Genomic DNA, 27987 nt, shown 5'->3' with positions numbered 1-27987 from the left:
TACACACACACATATATAAATATAATTTTTATATATATGTATATATATATATATATATATATATATATATATATATATATATATATATATATATATATATATATATATATATATACAGTGAGGGAAAAAAGTATTTGATCCCCTGCTGATTTTGTACGTTTGCCCACTGACAAAGAAATGATCAGTCTATAATTTTAATGGTAGATTTATTTGAACAGTGAGAGACAGAATAACAACAAAAAAATCCAGAAAAACGCATGTCAAAAATTTTAGAAATTAATTTGCATTTTAATGAGGGAAATAAGTATTTGACCCCTCTGCAAAACATGACTTAGTACTTGGTTTAAAAACCCTTCTTGGCAATCACAGAGGTCAGACGTTTCTTGTAGTTGGCCACCAGGTTTGCACACATCTCAGGAGGGATTTTGTCCCACTCCTCTTTGCAGATCTTCTCCAAATCATTAAGGTTTCGAGGCTGACGTTTGGCAACTCGAACCTTCAGTTCTCTCCACAGATTTTCTATGGGATTAAGGTCTGGAGACTGGCTAGGCCACTCCAGGACCTTAATGTGCTTCTTCTTGAGAAACTCCTTTGTTGGCTTGGCCGTGTGTTTTGGGTCATTGTCATGCTGGAATACCCATCCACGACCCATTTTCAATGCCCTGGCTGAGGGAAGGAGGTTTTCACCCAAGATTTGACGGTACATGGCCCCGTCCATCGTCCCTTTGATGCGGTGAAGTTGTCCTGTCCCCTTAGCAGAAAAAAAACCCCAAAGCATAATGTTTCCACCTCCATGTTTGATGGTGGGGATGGTGTTCTTGGGGTCATAAGCAGCATTCCTCCTCCTCCAAACACGGCGAGTTGAGTTGATGCCAAAGAGCTCCATTTTGGTCTCATCTGACCACAACACTTTCACCCAGTTGTCCTCTGAATCATTCAGATGTTCATTGGTAAACTTCAGACGGGCATGTATATGTGCTTTCTTGAGCAGCGGACCTTGCGCGCGCTGCAGGATTTCAGTCCTTCACGGCGTAGTGTGTTACCAATTGTTTTCTTGGTGACTATGGTCCCAGCTGCCTTGAGATCATTGACAAGATCCTCCCGTGTAGTTCTGGGCTGATTCCTCACTGTTCTCATGATCAATGCAACTCCACGAGGTGAGATCTTGCATGGAGCCCCAGGCCGAGGGAGATCGACAGTTCTTTTGTGCTTCTTCCATTTGCGAATAATCGCACCAACTGTTGTCCCCTTCTCACCAAGCTGCTTGGCAATGGTCTTGTAGCCCATTCCAGACTTGTGTAGGTCTACAATCTTGTCCCTGACATCCTTGGAGAGCTCTTTGGTCTTGGCCATGGTGGAGAGTTTGGAATCTGATTGATTGATTGCTTCTGTGGACAGGTGTCTTTTATACAGGTAACAAACTGATATTAGGAGCACTCCCTTTAAGAGTGTGCTCCTAATCTCAGCTCGTCACCTGTATAAAAGACACCTGGGAGCCAGAAATCTTTCTGATTGAGAGGGGGTCAAATACTTTTTTCCCTCATTAAAATGCAAATTAATTTATAAAATTTTTGACATGCGTTTTTCTGGATTTTTTTGTTGTTATTCTGTCTCTCACTGTTCAAATACAACTACCATTAAAATTATAGACTGATCATTTCTTTGTCAGTGGGCAAACGTACAAAATCAGCAGGGGATCAAATACTTTTTTCCCTCACTGTATATAAAATAGAGAGAGAGTGAGAGAGAGGGGGGTGGGGGCACAGCAAATCTGAGCTTGTTTTGATGGAATCGCCTGCTCATTTTTAAACATCTCTGTGCTCTGCTCGCGTGAATACGTTTTCTTTTTGTCAGCAGTGGGTGGGCCCAACTGGCTCTTGACTGTATCCTCAATTATCATTGGCTAACTAATTTTTCCGGAAATGTTCTGATTGTCTGCCTGCCACTGTGGCGAATGGTGGACTGGTCACTGCATCAGCTCACAGCAGGCACAGACTGTGAGGTAATTAGCGAACGTTTTGTAGAGAATTGACAACGGGTCGCACCACAGCAATTATTTGCACTCAAATGCTCCCAAATATATTTTAATGAGTCAGGAGCATATGCAACCAAAATGGTTGCAATTTCGAGCCTTGGACCTTATTAAGTAGTAGACCACATCTCTGATTTAAAAAAGAAAAAAAAAAAAACAATCTGAGATTTAATAAGCAGAGACAAAAGGCCTGGAACAACCTACCTACCAATTTCCTCAGACAACTGTATGACCGTGTACCCAAGTGAATTTATGCAATTTTCAACAAAAAGTAAAATTATGATTTGATTTTAATTGTATTATTTTCATTTAATTATTTTGAAGACATATTCACATTCCAGAATTTCCTTTTCATTTTCCAGAATTCTTCTTTCATTCCATGTGCCTAGGCCTTTTGCACAGTATTGTGTACAGTGTGTAATCAGTAGCTGATTGAATGTCCATCCAGGAAATTGGAAAATTCTTAACATTTATGTATAATAAAAGATTGTTACTAACATCACTTTCATTTGATCAGTAACATAATGCTAAAGTGTATAGACAAACAACTGGTAAATAAAAAGTTGCATTATATTAATTCTGAAATTCTGTTCTGCTTTCATGTGTTGTTGCGATGAACTGCACAGCGTAAAATTTTAGTTTATCACAGTTAAGCGGGTTTCATTTTCTATTACGGATGGAAATGTTCTTTCCTAAGTGTTCTTTCTACATAGCATATGCAGTGGTCATTAGCAGCAGTCATTCTGAACTGTACAAAGAATGATGTTTTTCCGTACAGTTCAGATTTCATGTGCAGATTTTACTGATAGGATTAGGGATTGATTTTTTAAATTTTTTTTTATTTTTTTTAAGCTCACCATTATAAAATAAAATGCATTATATGGCCAAAAGTATGTGTACCCTGACCATAACACCCGTATGTTTTTGTTGAACATCACATTCCAGGTTTATTCTCCTTTCCTGTTATAACAAGCTCCACTCTTCTGGGAAGGCTTTTCACAAGATTTTGGGGCGTGGCTGTGGGGTTTTCTGTTCATTCAGTTACAAGAGCATTAGTGAGGTCAGGCAGTGATGTTAGGAGAGGAGGTCTGGGGTGCAGTCGGTGTTCCAGTTCGTCCCAAAGGTGTTCAGTGGGGTTGAGATTAGGGCTCTGTGCAGTACACTAGAGTTCTTCCACGCCAACCTTAACACACCGGGTCTTCATGGAGCTTGCTTTGTGCACAGGAGCATTGCCATGCTGGAGCAAGTTTGGGCCTCTCAGTTCCCGTGAGAGGAAATTGTTATGCTACAGCATACAGAGACATTCTATACTAAGCATTTGCACGTTCCACAAGTATTGGTAGTAAAGAGCTCCTATTAACATTAATTTTTTTTCTCTCCAACAGGCAGAAATGAAAGTACTGGCAGAAGTTCTGATAGCATCAAAGGACTAAAGAGGAAAAAGGTTGTGGCTGAAAACCAGCTGAAGAAAATACCCAAGTCTCCAGTCAAGAAGCTGCCACAAACAAAGAAATCTGTTTCACCTACAGACTCTGCTTTATCCAAGGAAACCACACCTGCCAGTTTATTCTCCAAGAGCCCAGCACACAGTACCTCCAAATCCCCCCAAGATTCTGAAGATGATCAGCAGGGGACACTGGCAGACAAGGCAGTAAAAGTGGAGAGCAAGGATTTGACTACCTTGCAGTCAGAGGCTCTTGTCCACCAAAAGGGTGCAGATAAGACCTGTGTTGTACAGTCCATGCTAGCCAAAAGCTGGAGTGAAAAAGTCAGCAACAAAGGCACATCTGCTTCACACACTGCTGCTCCTCTTGAAGTTCTGCTTAAAGCCATGGAGCCAGACTTTAACACTTTAACAGAGAAGAAGAATTGCAATCCAATTGGACAACTTGTTCCCCAGTTAGATGCTGCCATTGCTATGCCCTCAGTTAATTTTGGTCCGCAGTCGCAGCCTGCATTAATGCAGCCATATACTGCAGCTAAACCACCATTCTACAACAGTGCATCAACTGGAGTCCTATGTGCTCAACATCACTCCTCACAGCAGCACCTGAATAAGGCAGTTAATTGCCAGCATGACAAGCCAGGCCTTCAGAAGAGCTACAGTGCTGGTCCATCTTTTAACTTGACTTATGCCCCAGTTCCCTCAGGATCCAGTAGCCTGCCTCAAAGTCAGCCACCTATAGTGCAGACATGCCAGTCTCTCTCTGCCACTGTTCCCAACCCCATCCAAGTTCCAGTCACACCAGGCTTCAACCCTGTCCAGGTGGCAACAGTTGTCAACTATGGCATGAATCAAATGTGTGATGCCTCAACTAAGGATCAAAAAACAAAAAAGCAAGGAAAGTATGTTTGTGAGTACTGCAACAGAGCATGTGCAAAGCCTAGTGTATTGCTTAAGCACATACGATCCCACACTGGAGAGAGACCATATCCTTGTGTGACATGTGGCTTCTCATTCAAAACAAAGAGCAACCTTTACAAGCATAAAAAGTCTCATGCCCATGCCATCAAACTAGGGCTTGTTTCAAAAGATTCTGGAAGTGGGTCTCTATCCCAAGAATCTGACAAAGGCCTTGGTACCAATTCAGATGTAGAGGAAAGTGGTGAGAGTGATGAGGAGGTGAATACAGCTGATTTGGACCCTGACTCTTCACTGAGCAGCTTGACTGCTTTATCTGATGGCAGCTTGCACAGTTCAAGCACAGTATCATGCAGCCTAGGGGATGCAGACCACGCTGTGATGTATGAAAATATCAAACCTTTGCCCAGTCAGAAGGGCTGTGAGCCCAAAGTAACTGCTGCTCTCCCTAAAGTCGTTGTTTACCCTGTCAATGTTTCACCCTTGCGAGCAGACAGTCCAAGAGTTACAGATTCCAATCCGGAGCAAGCAGCAGCCCAGAGGCAAAGGGATTTCCAGACAGCAAGTCTAACTTACTGTTCCAACAGGTCTAACGTAACTGTTCTGTCATCACTGAAAGAGGTGGATTGCACAAGTCCCTTACCAGACTTCATAAGTGAGGATGACAATCAGCAATGTAAGTCTCCATCAGGGAATGGACATGCACAACTTCAGAGACAGCAAGCAACTGACCATTCTCAGCAGCCTCAGGGCAAATGCTTGCTTAGCCCCCGGAGTCTGGGAAGTACTGATTCTGGTTACTTTTCAAGATCTGAAAGTGCAGATCAAGCCATGAGCCCTTCAAGCCCCTTTGTCAAGATCATGCCTCCAATAGAAAGTGATCTGAAAAATCCACAAGTTTTATCTTCTCCTGTAGTAGCCACTGTCATGCATGTAGCAATGAGTGAAAAGCCTCCAGTTTTGCCAGGACAGATGCGTCCCCCATTGGAGACAAAAGCTCTTTCTTTAGAAGAGCGTATCACAAAGTTAATATCAGACAATGAGGCTGTTGTGGATGCCAAGCAACTCGATAGTGTCAAACCAAGACGTACATCTCTTTCCAGAAGAGGTAGTATAGACTCCCCAAAATCATACATATTTAAAGATTCTTTTCAGTTTGATCTAAAACCAGTAGTAAGAAGGTCAAATTCCAATTCTGATATACCAAAGTCTCCCTTTACCCCGACTGATAAATCCAAACCAATATTTCTTCTCTCTGTGCCACCTCAATATCCAACTATGGATTGTTTACCAATTACAAGAAGTAATTCGGTGCCAACAACACCTGGCCGGTCAGCTGTCCTCCCCAATGCTCCCTCTCAGCCCCATCCTCTAAGGATATGCCAATCATTTGATGACAAGTTTAGTTCACTAAATGATGATGTCTTCTCTCCAGCACCTTCCACCCCAAATCAAGCTGTACATAGAACCTTAGTCAGGCAGGTAGCAGTAGAAGATTTCTCAACAAATGAGGGGCATGTTCTTCTTTCTGTTCATTCTATGGATGAGGGCCATTATGGATCAAGCATTACCCATGAGACTCGAAGTAAGTCGTTTGATCATGCACCTGAAAGAACTCGAAAGACTCAGCAAGGCAAAGGGACAACATATGAATGCGAAACCTGTCGTAACCGGTATCGAAAATTAGAAAACTTTGAAAATCACAAGAAGTTTTATTGCTCTGAATTGCATGGCCCGAAGAACAAAACTGTGTCAGTCAGAGATGTTGAGCCAGAGGTTTTTGCACGTGGAACACAACAACCTGTTTTAAGCAGAAGTGCCATTATTCCAAGCATTGTGGATCAACCAATGATAAGAAAAAGACGTAAAATGAAAAGTGTTGGGGATGATGAGGACCAGTCTCCAACTGAAACACCACCTCCATGTTCAAGAAGTTTTGATTCCTGCCAGATGGCCATGGGTTTTTCAGGAAATTCCTATGCCCAACCCGCACCCACTTCTAGTAACCCTCCTTCTGTAGGTCAAATTCAGCTCATTGCAAGAGGCATTGAAGAGGCAAGATTGTCTCCAATACGAGAGATCCATATCAGCACATGCAGTAAAGGAAGAGCAGAACCTCAGAGACAAGGAAGTGGCACTTCAGTCATTAGGCACACTAACTCTCTCAGCCGACCAAATTCCTTTGAAATGTCAGAGTCTATTGACCAATCCTCTCCAGTTGATTCTGTGGAAAAGGATGCAAACAGCTCAGTAAAAAAGCATGTTGAAATTACAATTAGTTCCTCTTTGCAAAGTTATCATGAAAAAATGTCAACACCCAAATGTCCTACTCAAGGAATGAACAAACTTGAGAAGCAAACTTCATCAGTTACTAGTGACAGCTGTACATCTACCCAGTCTAGGTTGGTGCGCCAGAACAACATTCAAGTTCCTGAAATTCTTGTAACAGAAGAACCAGACAGAGAGCATGAATCCCAAGTGAGTGAATCAACAGACAAGCCTTCAGAAACATTCAACTGGCCTCAGAGAAGTGAGAGCTTGTCTAAACTTCCAACTGAAAAACTCCCGCCAAAAAAGAAACGGATAAGGCTGGCTCAAATGGAACACTCCTCAGGGGAATCTAGCTTTGAGTCGAGTCTCTCACGTAGCCTTAGCCGAGACAGTAGCTTGTCAAGGTGCTCCAGTATTTCAGCCTCATTTGACAGAGATGATCCTCCAAGATCAGACAGTCCATCCAGGGGGGAAGGTGTTAGGAAACCACCAGAGGTTCATGGGCTCCCTGTAGCAAGCAACACTCTTGTTATACCAGGAATGATGAGACGGGCTGCCTCAGAGCAAATCAGCTGTACTCAACAGTCTGTAGAAATTTCTTGTGATTATCGTAGCAAATCGTTTGACTGCAGTACCATATCTCCCAGCAGGTCCACTTCACCAATGGTAACTACATTGCCAAAAAACACACAGTGTACTCCAACTCCCCAAGTACCCCTTATTGAAAGAAGGAGAGGGCCCCTTGTACGTCAGATGTCTTTGAAGATTGGCCCAGAAACACAACAACCCACAGGGAAACCAACAGTCTCACTCCAGAGAGGCCCCTCTACAAACATTTTTTCAGTGTCCCAACATAGATCATTAAATATTAATAAGCCTGTTGTTCTGCATTCTGGAGAATCACCCCTGAAAAAGAATGTTAAAATGGTTCAAAGTATCAACCTTGGTAGCCAAACCCATCAACCGCAAATACATGGTCTTCCCCACCCATGGCATCAGACTGCAAAGCTTGACAAATGTCAGGAGACTCTGGTGCATTTTGCACACGATGAAGCAGATATTCAGAATGCTGAACATATCAAGAACTTTGTACCCAAGTACCAGTTGCAGTATCCAGTTTTGAAAACAGGTCAAGCGCACTCTTTCGCTAGTGTGCAGGGCGCACAGATTACCTTGCCTGTTCTTACAATACCAATTGCAAATGAGATTAAGGTTTCGACGCTCAGCGATGGAATACAAAATGTTTATGAAACCCAACCGAATCAGCAGAGGGTCTCTAACAGAGGGGTCTCGGTTGTTTTGCCCATTGACCTTGAAGTTGCCCCTGTTTCTCAGTCTTTTTCAGAACCTACTGCAGTTCCACAGATTCTCATCACTCATGAACATACACTACCGTCATCAACAGTGGATGCCAAAGTAAACCTTTCTGAAGTGAGTACAAATGCCAAAATTGGATCAGACAGACAAAATGGAAGGTCACCTGGGTCAGCTGGCTTCCAAATGAAGACTATTATCCCAGTCAGACAAAACCATATTGGTGAAATCCAAATTACATCATCTCCTGGTTCATTACACTGCACTCAAAAACTGGTATCCGTGAGCCTTTGTCCACAACAAGAGCCCACTGCCTCAAGTAAACGTATGCTTTCTCCTGCCAACAGCCTGGACATAGCCATGGAGAAAACACAGAAACGGGCTAAGGATGACCATGGTGCTGCATGTCTTACAGATGGTCGATCATTCAGTTACCTGAATGCAAAAATGTCAGAGTTGACCAGACCACGGAAGCTAATGCTCGTTCGTCAGGTTTGCACCACTGAATGTGTAGACAGTCCAATAGAAACAGATGCCCCTGAGCAGCTACCAGAATGCAGAGAACCTGAAAAAGATAATCAGATAGAAATTTGTCATACAAAGTGTGATGATGTTGAACAAGAAATGGAGAGCAGAACACCTACCACAACTGTGCAGACAGTACCAGGATCTGAAACACATTCCTCTCAAGGGATGCAAAGCCATTCTGGGCCTGGAAACACAACACTGAAATCACAGGAAAAGCCTGAGGAGCATCAGTGGTCTCCAGCTAAATCTCTTGTGAGGCCTCCAACGTTTCAGGGGCAAATAAAATTAGCTGCTTCTGTTTCGGTTGTGAACACACGAGACAGCCATCGTCTGTCTTTCCCAAGTCTGAAGACAGCTACAACCTTTACTTGGTGTTTTCTGTTGAAAAGGAAACCTCTCCACATTGAGCAGACAGATCAGAGAATCTCAGCCTACTCTACCTGGACAGTCAAGCTCAAAAATCCAAATCCACTGGGTCTTCCCACCAAAGTGGTCATGTCTCTTTTTGACTCCAAACAGATCTCCAAGAAGATCCTGTATACCCAAGCTATAACAACAAGCTTAAAATCTGACATATTGACTTACTCTGGCAAACTGAAAGATGTTTTGCCAAAGGTTTGTTTTTCCCTATTATATAAGTTCAATTACAAATGGCCTTTTTAATCTTACAGTTGTAAAGTCGTGTAAAGTGTATTTTATTTATTTTTATTTTATTTCTTTCTGTCTTCTTCTTTGTTGAAATATTTTAGGTGTTGGCCCAACACAACACTTTGTTAAATGAGAACTGTGGCAAGGCAAAACCAGAAAGTCAGTCAAGCCATGAGTTAGACTCCTCCAAAGCAGAACCTCGACGGGTGAAGATCTTTGATGGAGGGTTTGTGTCCCTAGCGTAACTTCTCAGCTATCACTTCCAACACATTAAGTAAATAATTGAGGAAATAATTGAGAAAACTTATGTTGCATATTATCTTCTTTTAACAGTTACAAATCGAATGAGGAATATGTTTATGTAAGGGGGCGTGGAAGAGGTAAATACATCTGCGAGGAGTGTGGGATCCGCTGTAAAAAGCCAAGCATGCTGCGCAAACACATCCGCACGCACTCTGATGTTCGTCCCTATCACTGCGCACAATGCAATTTCTCTTTCAAAACAAAAGGTGAGTGCACGTCCACTTCTGTATTGTTGCGTACAACTTAAGGGTTGCAGCTTTTTTCAGACGATCTACACCAGCAAAATGCTAAATACGTTTCAGTTATTTGGGTTCCTGGTCACCTGTTTGTCTAAAGTCCTTCTTTTCAATTCAATTCAATTCAGTTTTATTTGTATAGCGCTTTTTACAGTGGTCATTGTCTCAAAGCAGCTTTACAGAAACATATAAACACAGGATACAGATTTTAAATGTGTGCATTTATCCCTATTGAGCAAGCCGGTAGTTACGGTGGCAAGGAAAAACTCCCTAAGATTTTTGTTTGGGTTTTATATCTTATCTGAGAAAGAATCCAGGAAGTAACTCCAGGGTACTTCTTTGCAGATAGTGGATGTAGTGAAAGTTTTGCATAGTATGCAAAGCTTTCAGAGAAACAGGATGTTTTGACCAATTATCAGTTATCTGCTATGCAAGCAAAGCGCTTCTGAGCCTATAGGAGGTCAAACCAGTGGATATTTGAAATGGTAAATGATGTAATAGCCATTGCCAAAACATGAAATTCATTCCATGGGATTCCAGAGTTCTGAGAGTGTAGATGTCCTCCTTCTCTTGGTGTAAATTAAAGACGAGAGGAACATGGCTTTCAGAACTGATGAAGGGCATTTGGCTAAAACATCCTCTGGGCGTGTGTGTGTGTGTGTGTGTTTTGGCCACAATGCCTGACCAAAAAAAAAAAAGTTGCACACACTTAATTAAAAGTTGACCAACCTTTAGCTTTGATTACAGCGCAGATTGTTCGTGACGTTGTTTCGACAACCTTGAGCAATGTGACCTTTACTTCAGTCCAGAGTTGCATTCATTTTTGGCCAATGATCATGTATTGAGGACGGGAGAGTCGAACTACTCTCTAAAGTCTTCTCCAGCACATCCCAAAGACTTTCAATGGAGTTAAAGGTCAGGACTCTGTGGTGGCCAATTCATGTGTGAAAATGAACCACTCTTTCACAATTTGAGCCTGATGAATTTTGGCATTGTCATCCCGGAATATGCCTGTGCTGTCAGGAAAGAAAAAAAAAATCCACTGATGGGATAACCTTATCATTCAGTACATTCAGGTACTCGGTTGACTTCATTTTATTGCCGCATAATGTTGCTGAGCCTCGACCTGACCAACTGAAGCAACCCCAGATCAAAACACTGCCTCCAGAGGCTTGTATAGTAGTCATTATGCATGAAGGATGCATCGCTTCATGCGCTTCCCTTCTTATCCTGATGTGCCCATCGCTTTGGAAAAGGGTAAATCTGGACTCTTCAGACCACATGGCCTTTTTCCATTGCTTCTTTATACTCCCTAGCAAATTGAAGTCATTTTAACCAATTAGCTTCACATTGATTAGGCCACACAGCTCTTTAGTCGCAATCCTGTGAGTTCTTGTCACCTTGTGCACGTGGAAATGCTCTTACTTTCACTATTACACAGGGACGTCCAGAAAGGGGGGTTCTGGGGGCTCGAGCCCCAGCCCTTTTTCTAAATTATTTAAAGGTGCCCCTCTCATCATTAATTAATAAACAATTATATTATGTAAAAAGCATTTGAATTCAAATTAATTTGCTACTGTTTGTGCACATTCTCATGTTAATCACATGAAAGTCTGAGAATGTTCCTACTTATTTGTCCAACTCGAGTCTGCACTCAGATAGTCTCGTTGTCATGGACGCAATCGCAATGCGTCTCACTTCAACATTCAGACAGGTATACTGAAACCACTCACTCTTCCGCTAACCTTTTCGTAATATTAGCAGTATTTTATAAGCTTATCGCCAATAGTTTTCTAAGTGCTTGAGAGGGAATGTGTTTGTAAATACTAGCTACTCAAGTTCGTTACATTTCCAGACATGCAAGTAACCTTGTTATATTATATGTATGTTATATAGTCAGTAAAGGCACGATGCCAAACAGACAGAGAGGGCAGATAAGAGAGGGCAATTAAAGAAGTGAAGAAGGAGGAAGAGAAAGGGGCAGCTTGATTACCAACATGGGTGAAGAAAGGTGAGATAATATGAGACGGGTATTTGCAAAACAGGCATCATAAATTTACATATTAGTGATAGTCTGTGTTATACGGTGTCCTGTTCAGCCATACACCGTTTACCCTTCCCCCCACGGCACCGTCCCCACTGTCGTATTGCTTTTTTATATAAATAAAAACCATTTAGTTCAGTTGGAGAATGTTCAGCGGCGCTATAAACTGAAAGCGTCCACTTCATTCAGCCTGAATTGCAGAGTCAAGCACAGAATAATAATCACCCACTTTTCAACATTGTGAACATATATACATAGAGTGGGGGAAGAAAGTACTGAAGACGTCAACATATTTTTCAGTAAATATTTTTCCAATGAGGTTATTTACATGAATTTTTTTTTACCAGACGTCAGTATTAACTCAAGAAATCCGCAAATATAAAGAATTCACAACATTAAAGTCCATAAATAAAGTTATGTGTAATAAAGTGGAAGGACACGGGGGGGGGGGGGGGATTGAACATACTAACTGAAATTCTGTGTGACGATGGCACCTGCTGCCTCCAAGTGTTTCTGGAGCTCTTTCCGAGTGGTCCTTGGCTCTTGGGCTACACTTCTGACTATTCTTCTGACTCTCTGGTCAGAAATCTTGTGAGGAGCTCCTGTGTGTGTGTGTATATGTCTGTATGTAGTAACTTACCTCTTGTTAATTAATAAAATACCATTAGGTTATATTAGTAGTGTCATTCTCATATTCATTATTGTGACCACACACAGTCTGTTTACAGTGTCTACCAGGGTGATAAGAATATGTAGCTAAGTTAAAATTAGTAAAGTAGTTAAAATAGTAAAGTAGTAAGCTCTTTGGTGATATAGCCCTTTTTACATTTGAGCCCCTGAGGAACTCTCTGCATGTCCCTGCTATTAAAAATAGCCATGAGTTCTACCATCGATATTTTTACCATGTGACTTCATCAAGCATTTTAAAGATCTCCAATCACGATCATTCAAGATTTTGAACATTATTTTATTCGAAACACATTTCTTCCTCAAAGTTGACAGTTCACCGCTCTCCTTCCTGGTTTTAATAATGCGTTGGACAGTTCTTAACCTGATTCCAGCTCTCCTCATTTGTTTTCTTTGCTTCTGAAACACAGTAACATCTTTTTTTGGGATACGTCTTCCTACATTGTTGCTTAAGAAATGAGAAGCTACACACCGCATCAGTTCGGGTTAAAACAATCATTGCCAGCTGAAACATAATAATCACTGCAATAATTATCCAATCATACGCTCTTAAGTATCCGCTTATTTAAATCCAAACCGTTTTCTTGGGGTGCGCGTGTGTGCGTGCGTATACACACACACACACACACACACACACACACACACACACACACACACACACACACACACACACACACACACACACACACACAGAGAGAGAGAGTACTGGGCAAAAGTTTTAGCCACATGCAAAGAAATGCTGTAGAGCAAAGATGCCTTAAAATAATGAAATTAAATGTTTCTACATAACAAAATACTGTAAAGAGCAGTAAAGAGTAGTAAATGAAACAAAGTCAGTATTTGGTGTGACAAAAAAATAAAATTAGTCTCCGGTACCATGAGTGCAGTTTTATAAGGAAATTATATAACTTGCAGAACCAAACACGGTTCTTCTGGAGACTTTGACTGTCTCACTTGCTTCTTATTTTTGCAGCAAAACCCAGCATCTTTCATCGTGTTTTTTGTCTGAAAAATCTCTTACATAATACGCTGCTTTCTTTAATGACATACCAAAAATTTCTGTAACATTGAATTTGTGCTAGAAAACCAAAGATTGGGGATCTAAAATGTTTTTGTACTGACTCCATAATGTAGAAGTCATAAAATAAAAATCTACAACAAAGTTAGTGCTAAAAAAATAGGGTACCTAAAACTTTTGCACAATTCTGTGTGTATGTATGTATGTGTAATATATATATATATATATATATATATATATATATATATATATATATATATATATATATATATATATATATATATATATATAATGTGTGTGTGTGTGTTTACACACCCCTGTTAAAATGATACCTTTTGTGATGTATAATATAAATCACGTCAGATCGTTTTCCACCTTTTAATGTCATAGCAGCAAACACAATTCAAGTGAAAAACACACGCAATAAAGATCAGTTGTTTCTGTACAATGTTCTTCACATCTTCTTGGTTTCGATCAGAAGAGGAGTACAAAAGAATTTCTAAAACATTAAATGATTTACACCTTGAACACCATCAACAAGTGGAGAAAATGGAGCGCCACAGTGACCTCACCAAGAACAGGACATTCCTCCAAAACTGTCAAAAGGAGAACACTTATCCAGGAGGCTGCTGAGGGACCAACAGCAACATTAAAGGAGCTGCAGGAACATCTAACAAGTACTGATCACTCCCTGTATGTGACAACAATTGCTAATGTTCTTCACGTCTTGGTTATGGGGTAGGGCGGCTAGACAGAAAACATCCAAGCTCAACAATATCACTCGGAACCATGCGGCAAAATGAGTTACAGTCTGATGAGACCAAAGTAGTACTTTTAGGGCATAATTCTAAAAGATATATTTGGTGCTAAAATAAGACCGGTTATCACCCAGAGAACACCATACCCTTGGTGAAGCATGGTGTTGGCAACATCTTGTTATAGAGCTGCTTCTCTTCAACTGGAACTCTAGTCATGATCAACAGAAACATGGATAGCTCCAAATACCAATCTATTATACCAATTCACCTTCCAGCACGATAACGACCCAAAGCACAAATCCAAGTCAACAAAGAAACTGCTTCAGATGAAGAAGAACAACTTTTTGGAATGGCCCAGTCAGAATCTAGGTCTAAACCCTATCGAAAACCTATAGAATGACTTGAAGAGGACTGTGTACAGGAGATCCCCTCACTATCTGATATATCTAGAGTATTTTTGTAAGGAAGAGTAAAATATATAAATTAACCAAATCAGGAGTTGGTAGAAGTTGGTAGACTCTTACCCAAAAGCAGTGAGTGCTGTACTACAAGCAAAAGGTGCTTTTAACAAATTATTAGCTAAAGGGTACCCATACTTATGCAGCTAGTTTATTGTACTGTTTTCTTGGCTGTGATCATTTTTAACAAGTGATGATGGTTACTATATCACATGAAAGGTGGAAAAAGTTCTGACATGAGTTATCTTGGTTTCATATTTTAATTTTTTCTTACCTATCTACTGGCTGGTCTGTCACCAAAGGTGTCGTGTTCTAAGTTGAGTAACACATCTAAATGTAAAAATCAGGAAACGAAAGCTGAAATTCTGATCTTCTTATATTCATCTTCTGATCTCAAACCCAAATTTCTCCAGTTTATAGCAAAAACAAAAGTATTGGCCTTGCCATTCCGAGACTTTTGGTGGGGACTGCATATACATACACAGTATATACTGTGTTATACAAACTGACTGTTCTCATGCCTGCAATCCTTTCAAAAAAGGCCTACATGATTCATCCCATACTCATCTACCCACCTTTTACTGCAGAGAGGCATACACTGTCAGAACAGCCTACGTTCCTTTAAGAACTTCTGTAACAGTTGCTGAACCAAAACATGGAGGCTCAGAGACATGTCTGCCTTATGCAATCCACTCCTCTGGCCATATACCACTCCTACCTTGGCTGAACCTGTCTGTTTCACCACTTACACAGGAAACCTTACAAAGCACATGAAGTCCAAGGCCCATAGTAAGAAGTGTATGGAGATGGGAGTTGCCATCGGTGTTATTGATGACCACGATACTGAAGACTCAGGTACCACTAATATAAAACTTTATGCTGAGAAAACCTTGAAAGCTTTGAGTACATCTAGTATTAAGCTTTGACCTATTTAAGCAGAATACTACCATATGAACGTAGACCACTGATGGAGACTGGGCATTTGCTCACACATGCTTGTACAAATGAAAGGTTTGGTTATTATCAGTTTTTTTGGTCCTGAAAGGAAAGGACTTTGAGTCGTATGTTATTCTTGAGCTAATATACCAATGCACACAAATAAAAAGGAAAGAACAGAGGGACAGCAATATTTACTTAACTCCTGCTTAATTAAAGAAATCCACAATACAGTCACCATGGTATGTTTACATCAGGGCCCCAAGACATCTAACAACAATTTGCCCATTAATAGGTTTACTAATAATAACAACCATTCACTAGCAGTCCTGATCAATTTCAATGCTATGGTGTAATTAAAAGATTCTAAATGCAGCAGCTTCCCTTGTTAACTCTAAGCACATGTGGGCGGCATGAACAGCCTTTAGTGAGGGGAAATTGCAATGTCTGTTTTTAGAAATGTTAAAAGCTGTAAGCTTTCTCTCGTTCTAGTCACTCAAATAATTTTTTTTTCTGTCTTTTTTGTCATTGGTTATTTTTTTGGGTAGGTTTTTTTTATTTATTTATTTATTATTTATATTGCACAGTCTAGCCTTTGCCACATGCCTTTGAGGTTGTATGTGCTAATGTACTCCACATCTAAATCCAAAGAATCTTGTTGTTTTATGGTTTTATCTATTGATCTTTTTAACTGGTTTAAATGCAGATGGTGGCATTGTGTTGTCTGGGAAGATGCATGCTTGTTTAATGCAAAATGCATCACTGATATTCAGTTATACTGCACAACCATAACTGGTTTTATGGTTCTCTAAGTTTTTTATCTTCTAATAGCTAAACACGGGCCTGTTTTGGCTATAATTCTGCTTCTGAGATCAGGTATTTTATTGTGTTATTTGCTAACAAATTTTGATTGTGGTATTCTAAACATTGTTTAGAACAACTGTGTTAGACTCAATAGATACAATAGAGCTGAATTTACTTCCTACAGTAGCCTATAAGATTTTTTTTTTTCAACAAAATTTCCTCAGGATGTGATCACGGAAGAACAGGCAATGCAGATCGACAAGATTCAGATGGTGATGATTCAGATGGTCCCGATGATGAGGATAATGATGGCGAGGAGGAAGATGAGGAGGACAGCCAGGCAGAGTCAGGCCTCTCTGCCACACCTTCAGTATCTGCCAGCCCCCAGCATCTCCCATCAAGCCAGGCTGATCCAGCACCAAGCTCCCTCCTAGCACAAATGTCCATTAGCCCAAACCCTAATCCATCTCCTCTCCCTCAAATTCTAGGCTCAAAGTCCCAGGCATTGGACACTGATTCATTGGCTATAACCAGCTCAGTGTCATTGGTCAGACAGATGTCAGGCTTTGCTGTTTGCTCTAGCCATGGCCCCAGCACCTCTTCCTTTGTCTCCTACCCAGCTCCTACCTCAGAATCCAATTCCTCTGACACAGAGTCTGTGCATATGATGAGCCCAATTTCGCCCTGCAGACAGATGTCCATTGATTATCCTGATCCTGATATGCCTCTTAGTCCACCCGTGCCTACCAAGAGCTCCTCGTCTGGCCAGGTGAGATCTATGCCCTTTCCACTTTACATTCCTCTTTCCTTATATGTCTCTCAATATATACTTCCACACACACGCATTGAGTCTTTCATGGCACGTATCTTGCATGTAAAGCTGCACTGGTAAAAAGGTTTATTAATTTCTGACAGCTTAAATCTAAACCCTGAAATATTAGATTGTATACAACTTTATTATGGATTCAGTTTCACAGGTTTCACATGTCAATGTTTTACAGAATGAATCAACCTCTAGTAATTCCCAAACTACAAATGAATCTAACTCCAATGTTGACCGAAGCACCCAAACAACTTCAGAATCCCTTCAGGGATCTTTGCACTTTCCATCTCTGGGTCCAGACCAAGAATTTGGAGCTGGAACCACTACTCACCTCTTCAGCCACCTGCCCCTACACTCCCAGCAACCTACTCGCTCCCCTCACAGCATGGTACCAGTAGGTGGCATCCAGCTGGTGCCTGCTGGATTGGCTGCATATTCTACCTTTGTGCCCATTCAGGCAGGGCCTGTCCAGCTCACCATTCCAGCAGTCAGTGTTATCCACCGCCAGGCTAGCAGCCCCCTCCCAATGTCCAACACCTCACCCCAGCCCCAGGGCTCACCTTGTCAGCCACTTATGGTTCAGGAACCAATCAATAGTGTCCTACCCTGCTTCCCACTTGGCCAGATGGCAGGGCTTCAGACCCTCAGTGCTCCCCAGGGCACACTGCAGCATGTTGGAATGGAGACACTGAGTGTGGTGGGTTTAGCTAACTCCACCCAACTGGTGCCACAGCAAAGTCTTGCGCTAAATGCAGCTCTGGGTGTGCAGGTGCTGGCAGCCAGTCCAGCATCTCAGAGCAGCGCAACCTCCCCGGGTAATATTCCTGGCTTGCAGATCCTCAACATTGCCTTGCCTGCTCTTATACCCTCCCTCAGCCCCCTTTCTGCTCTCAGCCCTTTGGTCCCAGACAAGCCAGGCAGTCCGGAGGGGGTGGCCTCAGTTTCCCTACCTACACAAGTAGCAGAGTCTCCCCCGGCATCTTCCCCCTCTGGTAGCTTTCCTGCAGCCTGGCCAGCAGCAACACCTGTAGCAGTAGTTCCCGTAGCTGTAAAGCCCTTGGTGGAAATGACCTCACCAAGCAAACCCACTAGAAGTGGAAAAGATATAGTGCTCAGCACAGTTGATGCAGAAAAGTCAACACCACAACCACATCCCTCCTCTTCTATTGAGGGAGAATCTGAGAGTGCACCAAAGGCACCATCAGTAGAAGCTGGTGAGGCAAGACTGCCACGACAACCCATCACCAAGCAGCCAGTAACTGATGACTTCAACGATGCCTCCAGTGATGATGATGAAGACAGACTTGTCATTGCTACCTGAGAGTCCTTAATGGAAACTCAGTACTTCCTTCTTTCTATTGATCTTTCTATCTTTCTGTCAATTGCTTTAGCTCTTTTTTTTTTTTGTAAAACTTTGTCACTTTGTAAAAATGAAAACACTTAAGGAGGTTTGCAGCCTTGCAGACCACCGATAAAGCACACTTTCTGATATTCATAATTGTATGTGCAATCATAAATGATGACCAAATTATTATTATTTTTTTTTTGGTCACCTCCAGATAGTTTTGTTTTTCTTTTTGTACATGTTGTACAGACACTTGTGCCTTTTTGGAGTTTGTTTAGAAACCTGTAAATATTATCTTCCAATTCTAGTACTTGCCTGTGCTTAATTAGCCTAGAAGTAATGGAAATAAGTCAGAAAAAAATAATGGAGGGAAATTCATTTTATTTTCAAATGGTTGTCAATGGTAAATAAATGTTGTACTGATATATGAACATTATATGGCATTTGGGGAAGTGTTTTGATGTACAGATGTTGTATTCATCTATTTATTATATTACATCTAGTGCCCAGTTGATCTCCATAAGTCCATAATTATGTGTAAAATGGTGACTTTACATGGATGTATCTACACAATCAAATGTATCAGTAAAAAATTTGTTTACAACTGTACTCATTGTTTGTCAGGTTTTGTTAAAAGTACAGTGGTACTTTTTTGTGAAACCTTTAGAATTTTCTAAATTTCTACATAAATGTGACCTAAAACATCATCAGATTTTCACACAAGTCCTAAATATGGATGAAGAGAACCAAATGAAACACATGAGACAAAAATATTATACTTGGTCTATTACGTATTCAAGAAAATGATCCAATATTACATACCTGTGAGGGGTAAAAGTATGTGCACCTTTGTTTTCAGTATCTGGTGTGAGCTCCTTGTGCAGCAGTAACTGCAGATAAACGTTTGGGGTAACTGTTGATCAGTCCTGCACATCGACTCGGAGGAGATTTATCAGCTTCAACTCTGGGATGTTGGTGGGTTTCCTCACATGAACTGCTTGCTTCAGGTTCTTCCACAACATTTCTACTGGATTAAGGTCAGAACTTTGACTCGGCCGTTCCAAAACATTAACTTTATTCTCCTTTAAACGTTCTTTGGTAGAATGACTCGTGTTTGTGTTTAGGATCGTTGTCTTGCTGCATGACCCGCTTTCTCTTCAGATTCAGTTCATGAACAGATGTACTGATATTGTCCTTTAGAGTTCACTGGTATCCTTCAGAAGTCATTGTTCCATCAATGATGGTGAGTCGTCCTGGTCCAGATGCAGCAAAACAGGTCCAAACCATGACACTACCACCACCATGTTTCACACATGGGATAAGGTTCTTAGTCGGGAATGCAGTGTTTTCATTTCTCCAAATATAACACATCATTTAAACCAAAAAGCTCTATTTTGGTCAAATCTGTCCACTACACATTTTTCCATTGACCTTCTGGCCAAACAGCAGCAATGTTCTTTTTGCAGAGCACTGCCTTTCTCCTTGTAGCCCTGCTATGCACACCATTGTTGTTCAGTGTTCTCCTGATGGTCACTCACACCTGATCATCCCATTGATTGAAAACCCCTGACTCTAATTTCACCTTCAAATTAACTGCTAATCCTAGACGTTCACATATCTTCCCCACTCACAGATATGTAACACTGGATCATTTTCCTCAATAACTAGTAAAATGATCCAAGTATAATATTTTTGTCTCGTTTGTTTAACTGGGGTCTCTGTGTGAAAATCTGATGAAGTTTTAAGTCATATTTATGCAGATATCTAGAAAATTCTAAGAGGTTCACAAACTTTCAAACACCACTTTATACTTTGTGCATACCAAATGTTTCTGCATTTCTCCAACATCAGATGACAAAAACTCTACTTTCTTTAATAATTGTTCCTCTGAGAGGAGTGAACAATAATCCTGCAAAGGTACTTTTGGATCACATAAGTTAAACTAAGCATACCTTTGTGACGGTCTCTGGAGGTCTTCATTAGACCTTGATAATGATTCCTTCTAACAGTGGCTGTGCATACTCGTTCCATTCCACTGAGACTAGCCCATAGTGACGCTAAGTGGCAGAGAAGCATTACTGCAGCACAAAGGCTGAGGACATGCTGTACAGAACAGGCAGAACACAGAACCAAGTGGGTGGGGAGGATGTTGCCTAGATACCAGACCCACTGTATGTGGGAGAAACACTAAAATACTACTGAATGCTCGGTTTATCTGAGAACACTAACGCACGCCATTGACAACAATTGTCAAATTCAAGAATCAAGCTTAGACTACCTAATAACACAACACATTTCACAATGTTAAAACAAAAGAACTGTTGTACTATATGAGGGGAAATAAACAATGTAGCACGTTTCACGGAAATAGTAATACTCTATAGTATCTACCATATTTGACTCCAAACTTTCCACCGATGTGGATTCATCCCTTTCATTTTCCATCTTACGGAATGTGCTGTGACTACTCCTCAGGCGTACACTGAAAGAGAAAGCCTTAAATGGTTCCATTAATAGAGGTACTGACAGACAGAGCTTACTGAAGAATGGTACTCGTGATGTCAGGATCTGAAACAGCTTTATCTGTAGTCATACCCACCCTAGCCTGTGGATAGGGTTCAACTAAATACTTACCTGCATTCTGCACGTATAGACTTAATGGATTGTGGTTTTTAGTGCTTTAACTTGCTCTCTGAGCAAGAATACCAAATTCTGAGGTCGTTGCAAATGTTTTTTTTTTTTTTTGCAACCCGGTCTCACAGTAAAAACACTTGCATACAACTTATCTGCCACAAGCACACGTTGCACATCAAACTCCACTTGAATACTCTGTGTGTCACATTCTGCATCAATGCAATTTGACCAAGCTAGCCTGCTAGCCTCTACCACTACATTATTTGAATAAGATTGATATGGAAACAACTTCTCTTCTCTGCAAGCATGTGGAGGTATTCAGCCGGTCAACTCTTTAGGCTATAGAAACGGCAGAGACTTTCTGCATTTTGATATACAGTACTGCATTACAACGTGACCTGCAAACCTGATTGTGTTTACAGAGACGTTTCATGATCCCAGATTATTAAATATAATAAGAAGTTGTGAGAAGCACAAACATTACACATGAAGTGGACAGAACGCAATATGTTTCAAAAAGAGGTCAAACTATTTATTCCATATAAGGCTTATTCAAAGACAACACGGTTGTGAGGGTTATAATAAAAGGTATTCCGTTACAGTTACAAATTACTTCATAAAAAATGTCATTGGTAAAGTAATCCAAGTCTCACGATATGAAAGTAATGTAATCTGATTATTTACATATTTGACCTTGAAGCAATCCAAAAATAAAGTCAAGAGAAAAGCAATTGATCTAAAATACTTTCATTTAGAGCTTAAAAACGTTCAGTGTTTGGATTTGTTTTAATAAAACATTCATTTTTTGCTCGTGTGAGTCACGACTGGAAAGAGAGAACTACAATCAAGCAGCTGTCTGTATTGTGTTCTGTCAAAAGATTCATTTCTCTGGTTTTAAATGAATAAAATTGCAATCCTGACAGTATTTCCATTTTTTTACAAAATGTACCTGTAATCTGATGATTTTGCTTTATGACGTAACTGTAACGGATTATAGTCACCGGTGTTTTTTATCCTGGTTACGTAACGCCGTCACATGTATTCCGTTACTCCCCAAGCCTGAAGACAGTAGTGGTAGAGACCAGCTTGTTTAAATTCTATTGGTGGAGAATGTTGCATACAGAGCATCCGAGTAAATGATGATATGCAACATAATATGCTTGTGACACAATGTTGTAAAATTGCATTTAGTCTGTTTAATTAGTCCTTCCCCGAAGAAGTTATTTCACATAACAGATGTTTATATATAGTCCACAAGACACAATAATAACTGAATTTACACAAATGAACAAATCTTTTCACAGTGAGGACGACAGAGGGACTCGTACATAACTATTACATAAGCTGAAAACATTCACTCACGTAACACAATACATTAAGAGTTGGGGGGGCATGGGGGAGTGGTTGGGAGCTAGGGCGTGTAAACTTTTGAACAGGATGATCAGTGTAAATTCTTTTTTGTTTAAGGATCTTTTTTTCCATTTAGTACTGCCTTTCAGACGCTACATATGATATTTACATGTTTCCCAGAAGACGAAATAACAATTTACACGGATCATCCTGTTCAAAAGTTTACACCCCCCGACTCTTAATGTATGGTGTTACCCTCTGGAGTGCCAGTGAATGTTTGGACCTTTTGTAATAGTTGTGTAAGAGTGCCTCAGTTGTTCTCAGTCTAAAAAGGGGTCAAATATGTAGAAGATGCTGTAAAAGTAAAGAATGTGCAGGACCTGGAGGATTTTTCTGAAGAACAGTGGGCAGTTCTGAACATCATGAACAACTCATGAAGAACTCTCACAGAACATAAACACAGTCGTGGATCATCCAGTTAACGGCACGCAGTATTAATAATCAAGCGTGTGTAAACTTCATTTGTGTAAATCCAGTTATTATTGTATCTTGTGGACGATACGTAAACATCTGTTATGTGAAATTGATTATTCAGATCAGGACTAAATAAAACAATCTAAATGCAATTTTAATGATATATATATTTATTATTATTATCATTTTGGAGATTCTGCAAGAGGTATGTAAATTTATGAGCACGACTGTACCATTACAAACCAGTAGCTAACCATTAAAACCATTACCATTAACATAGTGTTGCTGTGTTAAGGAACAATAAAGTAAAATGGACAGAATGACAAATCCCCATAGCTAATAATTACATGACAGAGAAAAATATTATGGCTCGTGTTAATGTTTGAGTTTTTTTCTGGGTCCTTGTCGCATCAAATGCTGCAAAAGCCACAACCTTTCCTGTCGTCTTTACGTACTCGGGCGCCATCTGCTGTTCAGACATTAATGCTGCATCTCTGCATGCGTTTTTGGAAATGTGCAGAATTTGGCTCCATCCCTGGAATCCTGGAACACGAGAACTTCTTATCGCGACCTCCACGTTGCGTGTCAGTGACCGGTAACAAACAACATTGTCTCGGACAGTATTGTTTACACGCGACTGACGGGCGCGAGGCAGGAGGTGGAGAGATATATAAACACACTCCGGGAGGCAGGTGTAGGATTTACAGCATATCTGCTCAAGCGGAATACCTCAAGCGTCCCATCAGTCCGCGTCACAGTAACGTAAAGGAAGGTAGAACTTTTTACCTCATTACTTTTTGCGTTCTGACATAAATCAGACAACCCCCCCCCTGAGATTATTTCTTTATCATGGAATTACGGATTATTTTCCCCATGTTGTCCATGCTTTCTTCAGGAATCTTCCACACAGGTATGTAACTTCACCTTTCCTTAGCCATGAAAAAAAAAAGAAAAAAAAAACCAAAACGATAACTGTATACACTAATTTAAAACACTCTGTTCTAAAAGTAAATAGAAGACTAATCTGAAGTTTCTTTGGTGGTTTTTTTTTTTGTGTTTGCTTTTCCCCCCTGAATTGTTAATAAATTTGTGCATTGTGGAGACCACGTTGCGGGGGAGAAAAACCTCAAAATATGCATTTGATTTATTGTTATTTTTCATGCATTTTTTTTTTTTTTTTAATCACAGCTGTACCTGAGTCTGTGGGCGAAGCAGCAGCTGCTTCACTCAGCACGCGCTACTCCAGACCCAAGCGATGCTCGTGCGCAACTTTTCTGGATAAAGAATGCGTGTATTTCTGCCACCTGGACATAATTTGGGTCAACACTCCAGAGTAAGTTTTTAGACACACTTAAATAAGTACACGGAATTTTTACCCCGGACAAACAAACAAACAAACAACAAAAAACAATATATTGGACACAGGCTTGTATACGACCTGATGAATTCTGACCTGTCCTTACTGATGCCACTTTCTGTGTCTCCTCCCAGGCGCACTGTATCTTATGGACTGGGCAACGCGCCCCGCAAGAAGCGCTCAGCGCGAGAAATGTCTCGCACTGCCGAACTCTCGCGTTGCGAGTGCGCAGACAGCACCGACGGCACGTGCGTGTCGTTCTGTCACACACGCAACTCGCAAAGGTAAACACGCATTTAGCACGTTGCGTTTCAGACACATGCGCAGTAGGAAGACGTTGCACATCGGTACACGCAGCCAAAAGCAACCGAGAGTGCGCGAGCTTGCAGGAACAAGTTTGTGGGCTATTTGTGCAGCGCGTTTTCAATCTGGAGAGATTCCACGAATCTGAAGGCTCGTAACAGAGCTGCCCTTCTCATATATCGTCCGTCTCTCTCTCTCTCTCTCTCTCTCTCTCTCTCTCTCTCTCTCTCTCTCTCAGGCGTAAGGCAGCGCGTGACAAGGTGATCCCTACCGCCGGCGGCCATGACGGTGCCGAAAAGACGCGGAAATGCGACCTGGCATCCAAGACGTCTGGGATTAAAAGGTAAAACAAACCGCTGAAGTCTGGGGAAAGCGGATACTCTAGACTGGTGTGCAGAATAATTGCACGCTACACATCGTCATTTTAACACGCCATAAGATGGATGCTTCTTCTGTACCTGCAGAGGTGGAACAATTAGTTGAGACATGTAGACATTTATTTCAAGAATGTAATGAAAGAGAAGTTGGTGGGAGTACTGTAGAGTGTTAGAGCTCTATAAGCGATGTGATGGACTCATTCACACTCATTATGATGCTGCAGAGTCTCGGTTTTCTCATTGCTGTCGAAAGTTAGCCAAATGTAAAATATTTGCTTGATTTTATTAGTCTACAAGTCCAAATCTCCAGCACTTGTGAATCAAACAAGCTGATCTGACCCAGGTTTGCGCCCTTTGTCTGCAGAGATCATAAAAGAGCTGAGGCCTCAGTTGCAAGGGCCACCAGGCAGCTTCAGCTACTCCTGAAGAAATGGAGAACGAGGTTGTCTCTCAACCCACCAGACTGGGCTGCTGAAAATGTCACCTCCTAGAGGCAGACCCATGGCCCAGGACTTTACAAGCCACGCAGAGAAAGGGGTTTTCCAAGCCGAGGCTGGCTTCTCCCGAAGCAGCCAGTCATACGCCACACATCCACTGCGATGTGTAGGACCCTTCACGCACAGAGGGTCTTGCAAATATGACTCCTGTGGTGATAATGTTTTCACCGGGAAGCTTTCGACTTTGTGGATAAGTTTCAGAGGGAAACAAAAACAAGGACCTCTTTCAAATCATGAAGTTAAACTCACTTTAATTTCTTACGGCATAACTAGTTGTGGAAACGTATATATTTGAATTGGAACTGTTTTTAAACAGTCAAGTGCTACATCCATATATAGTGCAGAAGTGTGTCTGGTGACATGTACAGAATGTTATGAAGAATGCTAATTAAGAAAATTGGCAGGACATTTATTTTGCTACAATACTGGATGCTCTTTCTTTAATATGTTCAGTTCTTTTTACAGGCTGTATACTGATGTAGCTGAAACTATTAAAGCATTTATGTTAAATGAATGCATTTAAAATCAAGCCATATTGGCCCAACTGTCATATTTCTATGAAATGCTGTCATACCGTAGCCATGATTGTGGTCTACATTATAGGAAATAAATAACTAATATTATTTAAAATGTCATTTATTTTGTCCGTGTCTAATTTTGGTTATAGTCGGTTCATTTACATACATCACAAATGATTAACCTTGATCATCCAAACTTCTCAAAAGATCTCCTGCTTCTACAAAAGTGGACATTGAAAGATTGATTTTTTCAGAATCTGTAATCAATATCACGATATTTTATTTGACTGGAGTCACAATTTTTCCCATTTTATATCCTTCCTATACAAAAACATCACAAATCTTGTCCTGCACAAAATCATCACAAACAAACGAGAAATATATTCCCAGCAAGGGAATTTGCACCGGATATTCAGATAGTGTAGCTTGCTTCCAGGCATGGGGGGGAGGGGGGAGGGGGTGTTATTAAATACTTTCTAATAGAGCTTTGAAACTAGACACAAAGGCCTTCTCCTATCAAGCCAGGCACGGGAGTCTCTGAGGACCTCAGCAGTGGCGAAAGTCATTAGAGCTTGAATAGGAGCTGAGCGAACATAATAGCCCATTACACAGAGAGGAATCTCTTCACCTCCACAGGAATTCAGATTGCATGGCAAGAACAATATGACGTGCTAGGGAGAGGTAGTCAGGCTTTCAGCTTCTGAAGTTCCTTAGGGCCAGCACTGCACACTACAAGCTACTTTCTCCTTCACACACACACACACACACACACACACACACACTCACACTCACACTCACTCACTCACTCACTCACTCACTCTGTCTGAAAGCAGAAACAGGTAAAATGCCAGTGTCTTCTGGAAGCTGGTACCATGCAAGCTTCATTATATCCATATCTGCTTTATGCTGCACTCAACAACAAAAGTGTCTAACTTTAAGAGCTGGCTGTAGCAGATTAAGCAAGCATCTGATCTAGCTCCAGTGTTTTGGGTTAAAGGTTATGAAGTGCATTTCATAGCACCAGGTATGAAAATCTGCACAGGTATCGTTCAACACTCTCCTTGGACATTTTAATCCTATATTAACAGTGTGCGCACACATACTCTTAAGCCTCTAGCCATTTCCATCAGCAGTAAAGCATACACTAAAAGCTATTATGGAATTTCCCTTGAAACATTTTCAGAATTCCGCTCTGTCACATGGTGAGCTGAGACGCTCTAAACAGCAAAGACAGATAAGATTAATCAGTAATGTCTAAAAACAATGGGATCAATAGAATGAAGAATATGGTTTTAAAATGTGACACACATACACTGTATGGGCAAAAGTATGTGCACCCCTGTCCATCACACCCATATGTGGTTTTTCCCCGAACTGTTGCCACAAAGTTGGAAGCACACAGTTGCAGTGAAGGGAAATTGTAATGTTACAGCTTACAGGGACGTTCTATATAACTAAGAGGAACCCAAACTTGTTCCAGCACGACACAAAGTGCACAAAGCGAGCTCCATGAAGACATGATGTGTGAAGGTTGGAAGAAGGTGGGAGAACTCGAGTGTCCTGCACAGAACCCTGACCTTAACCCCACTGAACACCTTCACACTAACGCTCTTGTAGTTGAATGAACATAAATCCCCACGGCCACGCTCCAAAATCTATCTAATGGTCCAGTGTTGCTGTTTTCTTGGCATATCTTTTAAAATATGTTTATTTAAATTGGTTACAGGTTAAGCCCTGGCCCACAAACCCTCAAACATTGAGAGGAATAAAATCATACATTTTATATTACTTGGAAATTGTGGCCTAAACCACCAGATCACTTCATTACCAAGTTCGAAGTTAAGGACCACCACAGTCTTGCTTTGTTCTTCAGACATTTGGGACAGACTAACTGGAAGGAGCTAGAAAAC

General features: G+C 40.9%; 2 protein-coding genes across 9 annotated transcripts in view; both read left to right on the top strand.

Moving 5' to 3' along the window:
* The window catches only part of hivep1 (HIVEP zinc finger 1), a 62165-nt gene extending 42357 nt beyond the window's left edge, over positions 1-19808 (top strand). For 6 of the 8 annotated variants that reach the window (XM_017455201.3, XM_017455197.3, XM_047150549.2 and 3 more), the window contains 6 exons: positions 3418-9122; positions 9257-9381; positions 9489-9664; positions 15413-15514; positions 16624-17168; positions 17401-19176. In XM_017455201.3, coding sequence (XP_017310690.1) covers positions 3418-9122; positions 9257-9381; positions 9489-9664; positions 15413-15514; positions 16624-17168; positions 17401-18543 — 7796 coding nt within the window. In that variant the 3' untranslated portion in view covers positions 18544-19176. Of the gene's footprint in view, positions 1-3417; positions 9123-9256; positions 9382-9488; positions 9665-15412; positions 15515-16623; positions 17169-17400; positions 19177-19426; positions 19608-19691 lie in introns of those variants that run through there. The other 2 variants (XR_008393349.1, XM_053675087.1) reach the window with 2 other exon arrangements.
* A 3328-nt stretch (positions 19809-23136) lies between these two features.
* edn1 (endothelin 1) lies at positions 23137-26194 on the top strand. The gene is made up of 5 exons (XM_017455280.3): positions 23137-23935; positions 24214-24358; positions 24517-24666; positions 24924-25028; positions 25427-26194. The coding sequence occupies exons 1-5, from the start codon at positions 23875-23877 to the stop codon at positions 25551-25553; spliced, it is 588 nt and encodes a 195-aa protein (XP_017310769.1). The 5' UTR covers positions 23137-23874; the 3' UTR covers positions 25554-26194.
* Positions 26195-27987: the final 1793 nt, after the last annotated feature.

This window comes from Ictalurus punctatus, chromosome 24 (assembly GCF_001660625.3).
Source record: "Ictalurus punctatus breed USDA103 chromosome 24, Coco_2.0, whole genome shotgun sequence".
Classification (NCBI taxonomy): domain Eukaryota; kingdom Metazoa; phylum Chordata; class Actinopteri; order Siluriformes; family Ictaluridae; genus Ictalurus; species Ictalurus punctatus.
Note: the sequence above shows the minus strand (reverse complement) of the source record. Positions and strands in the feature narration are given on the sequence as shown.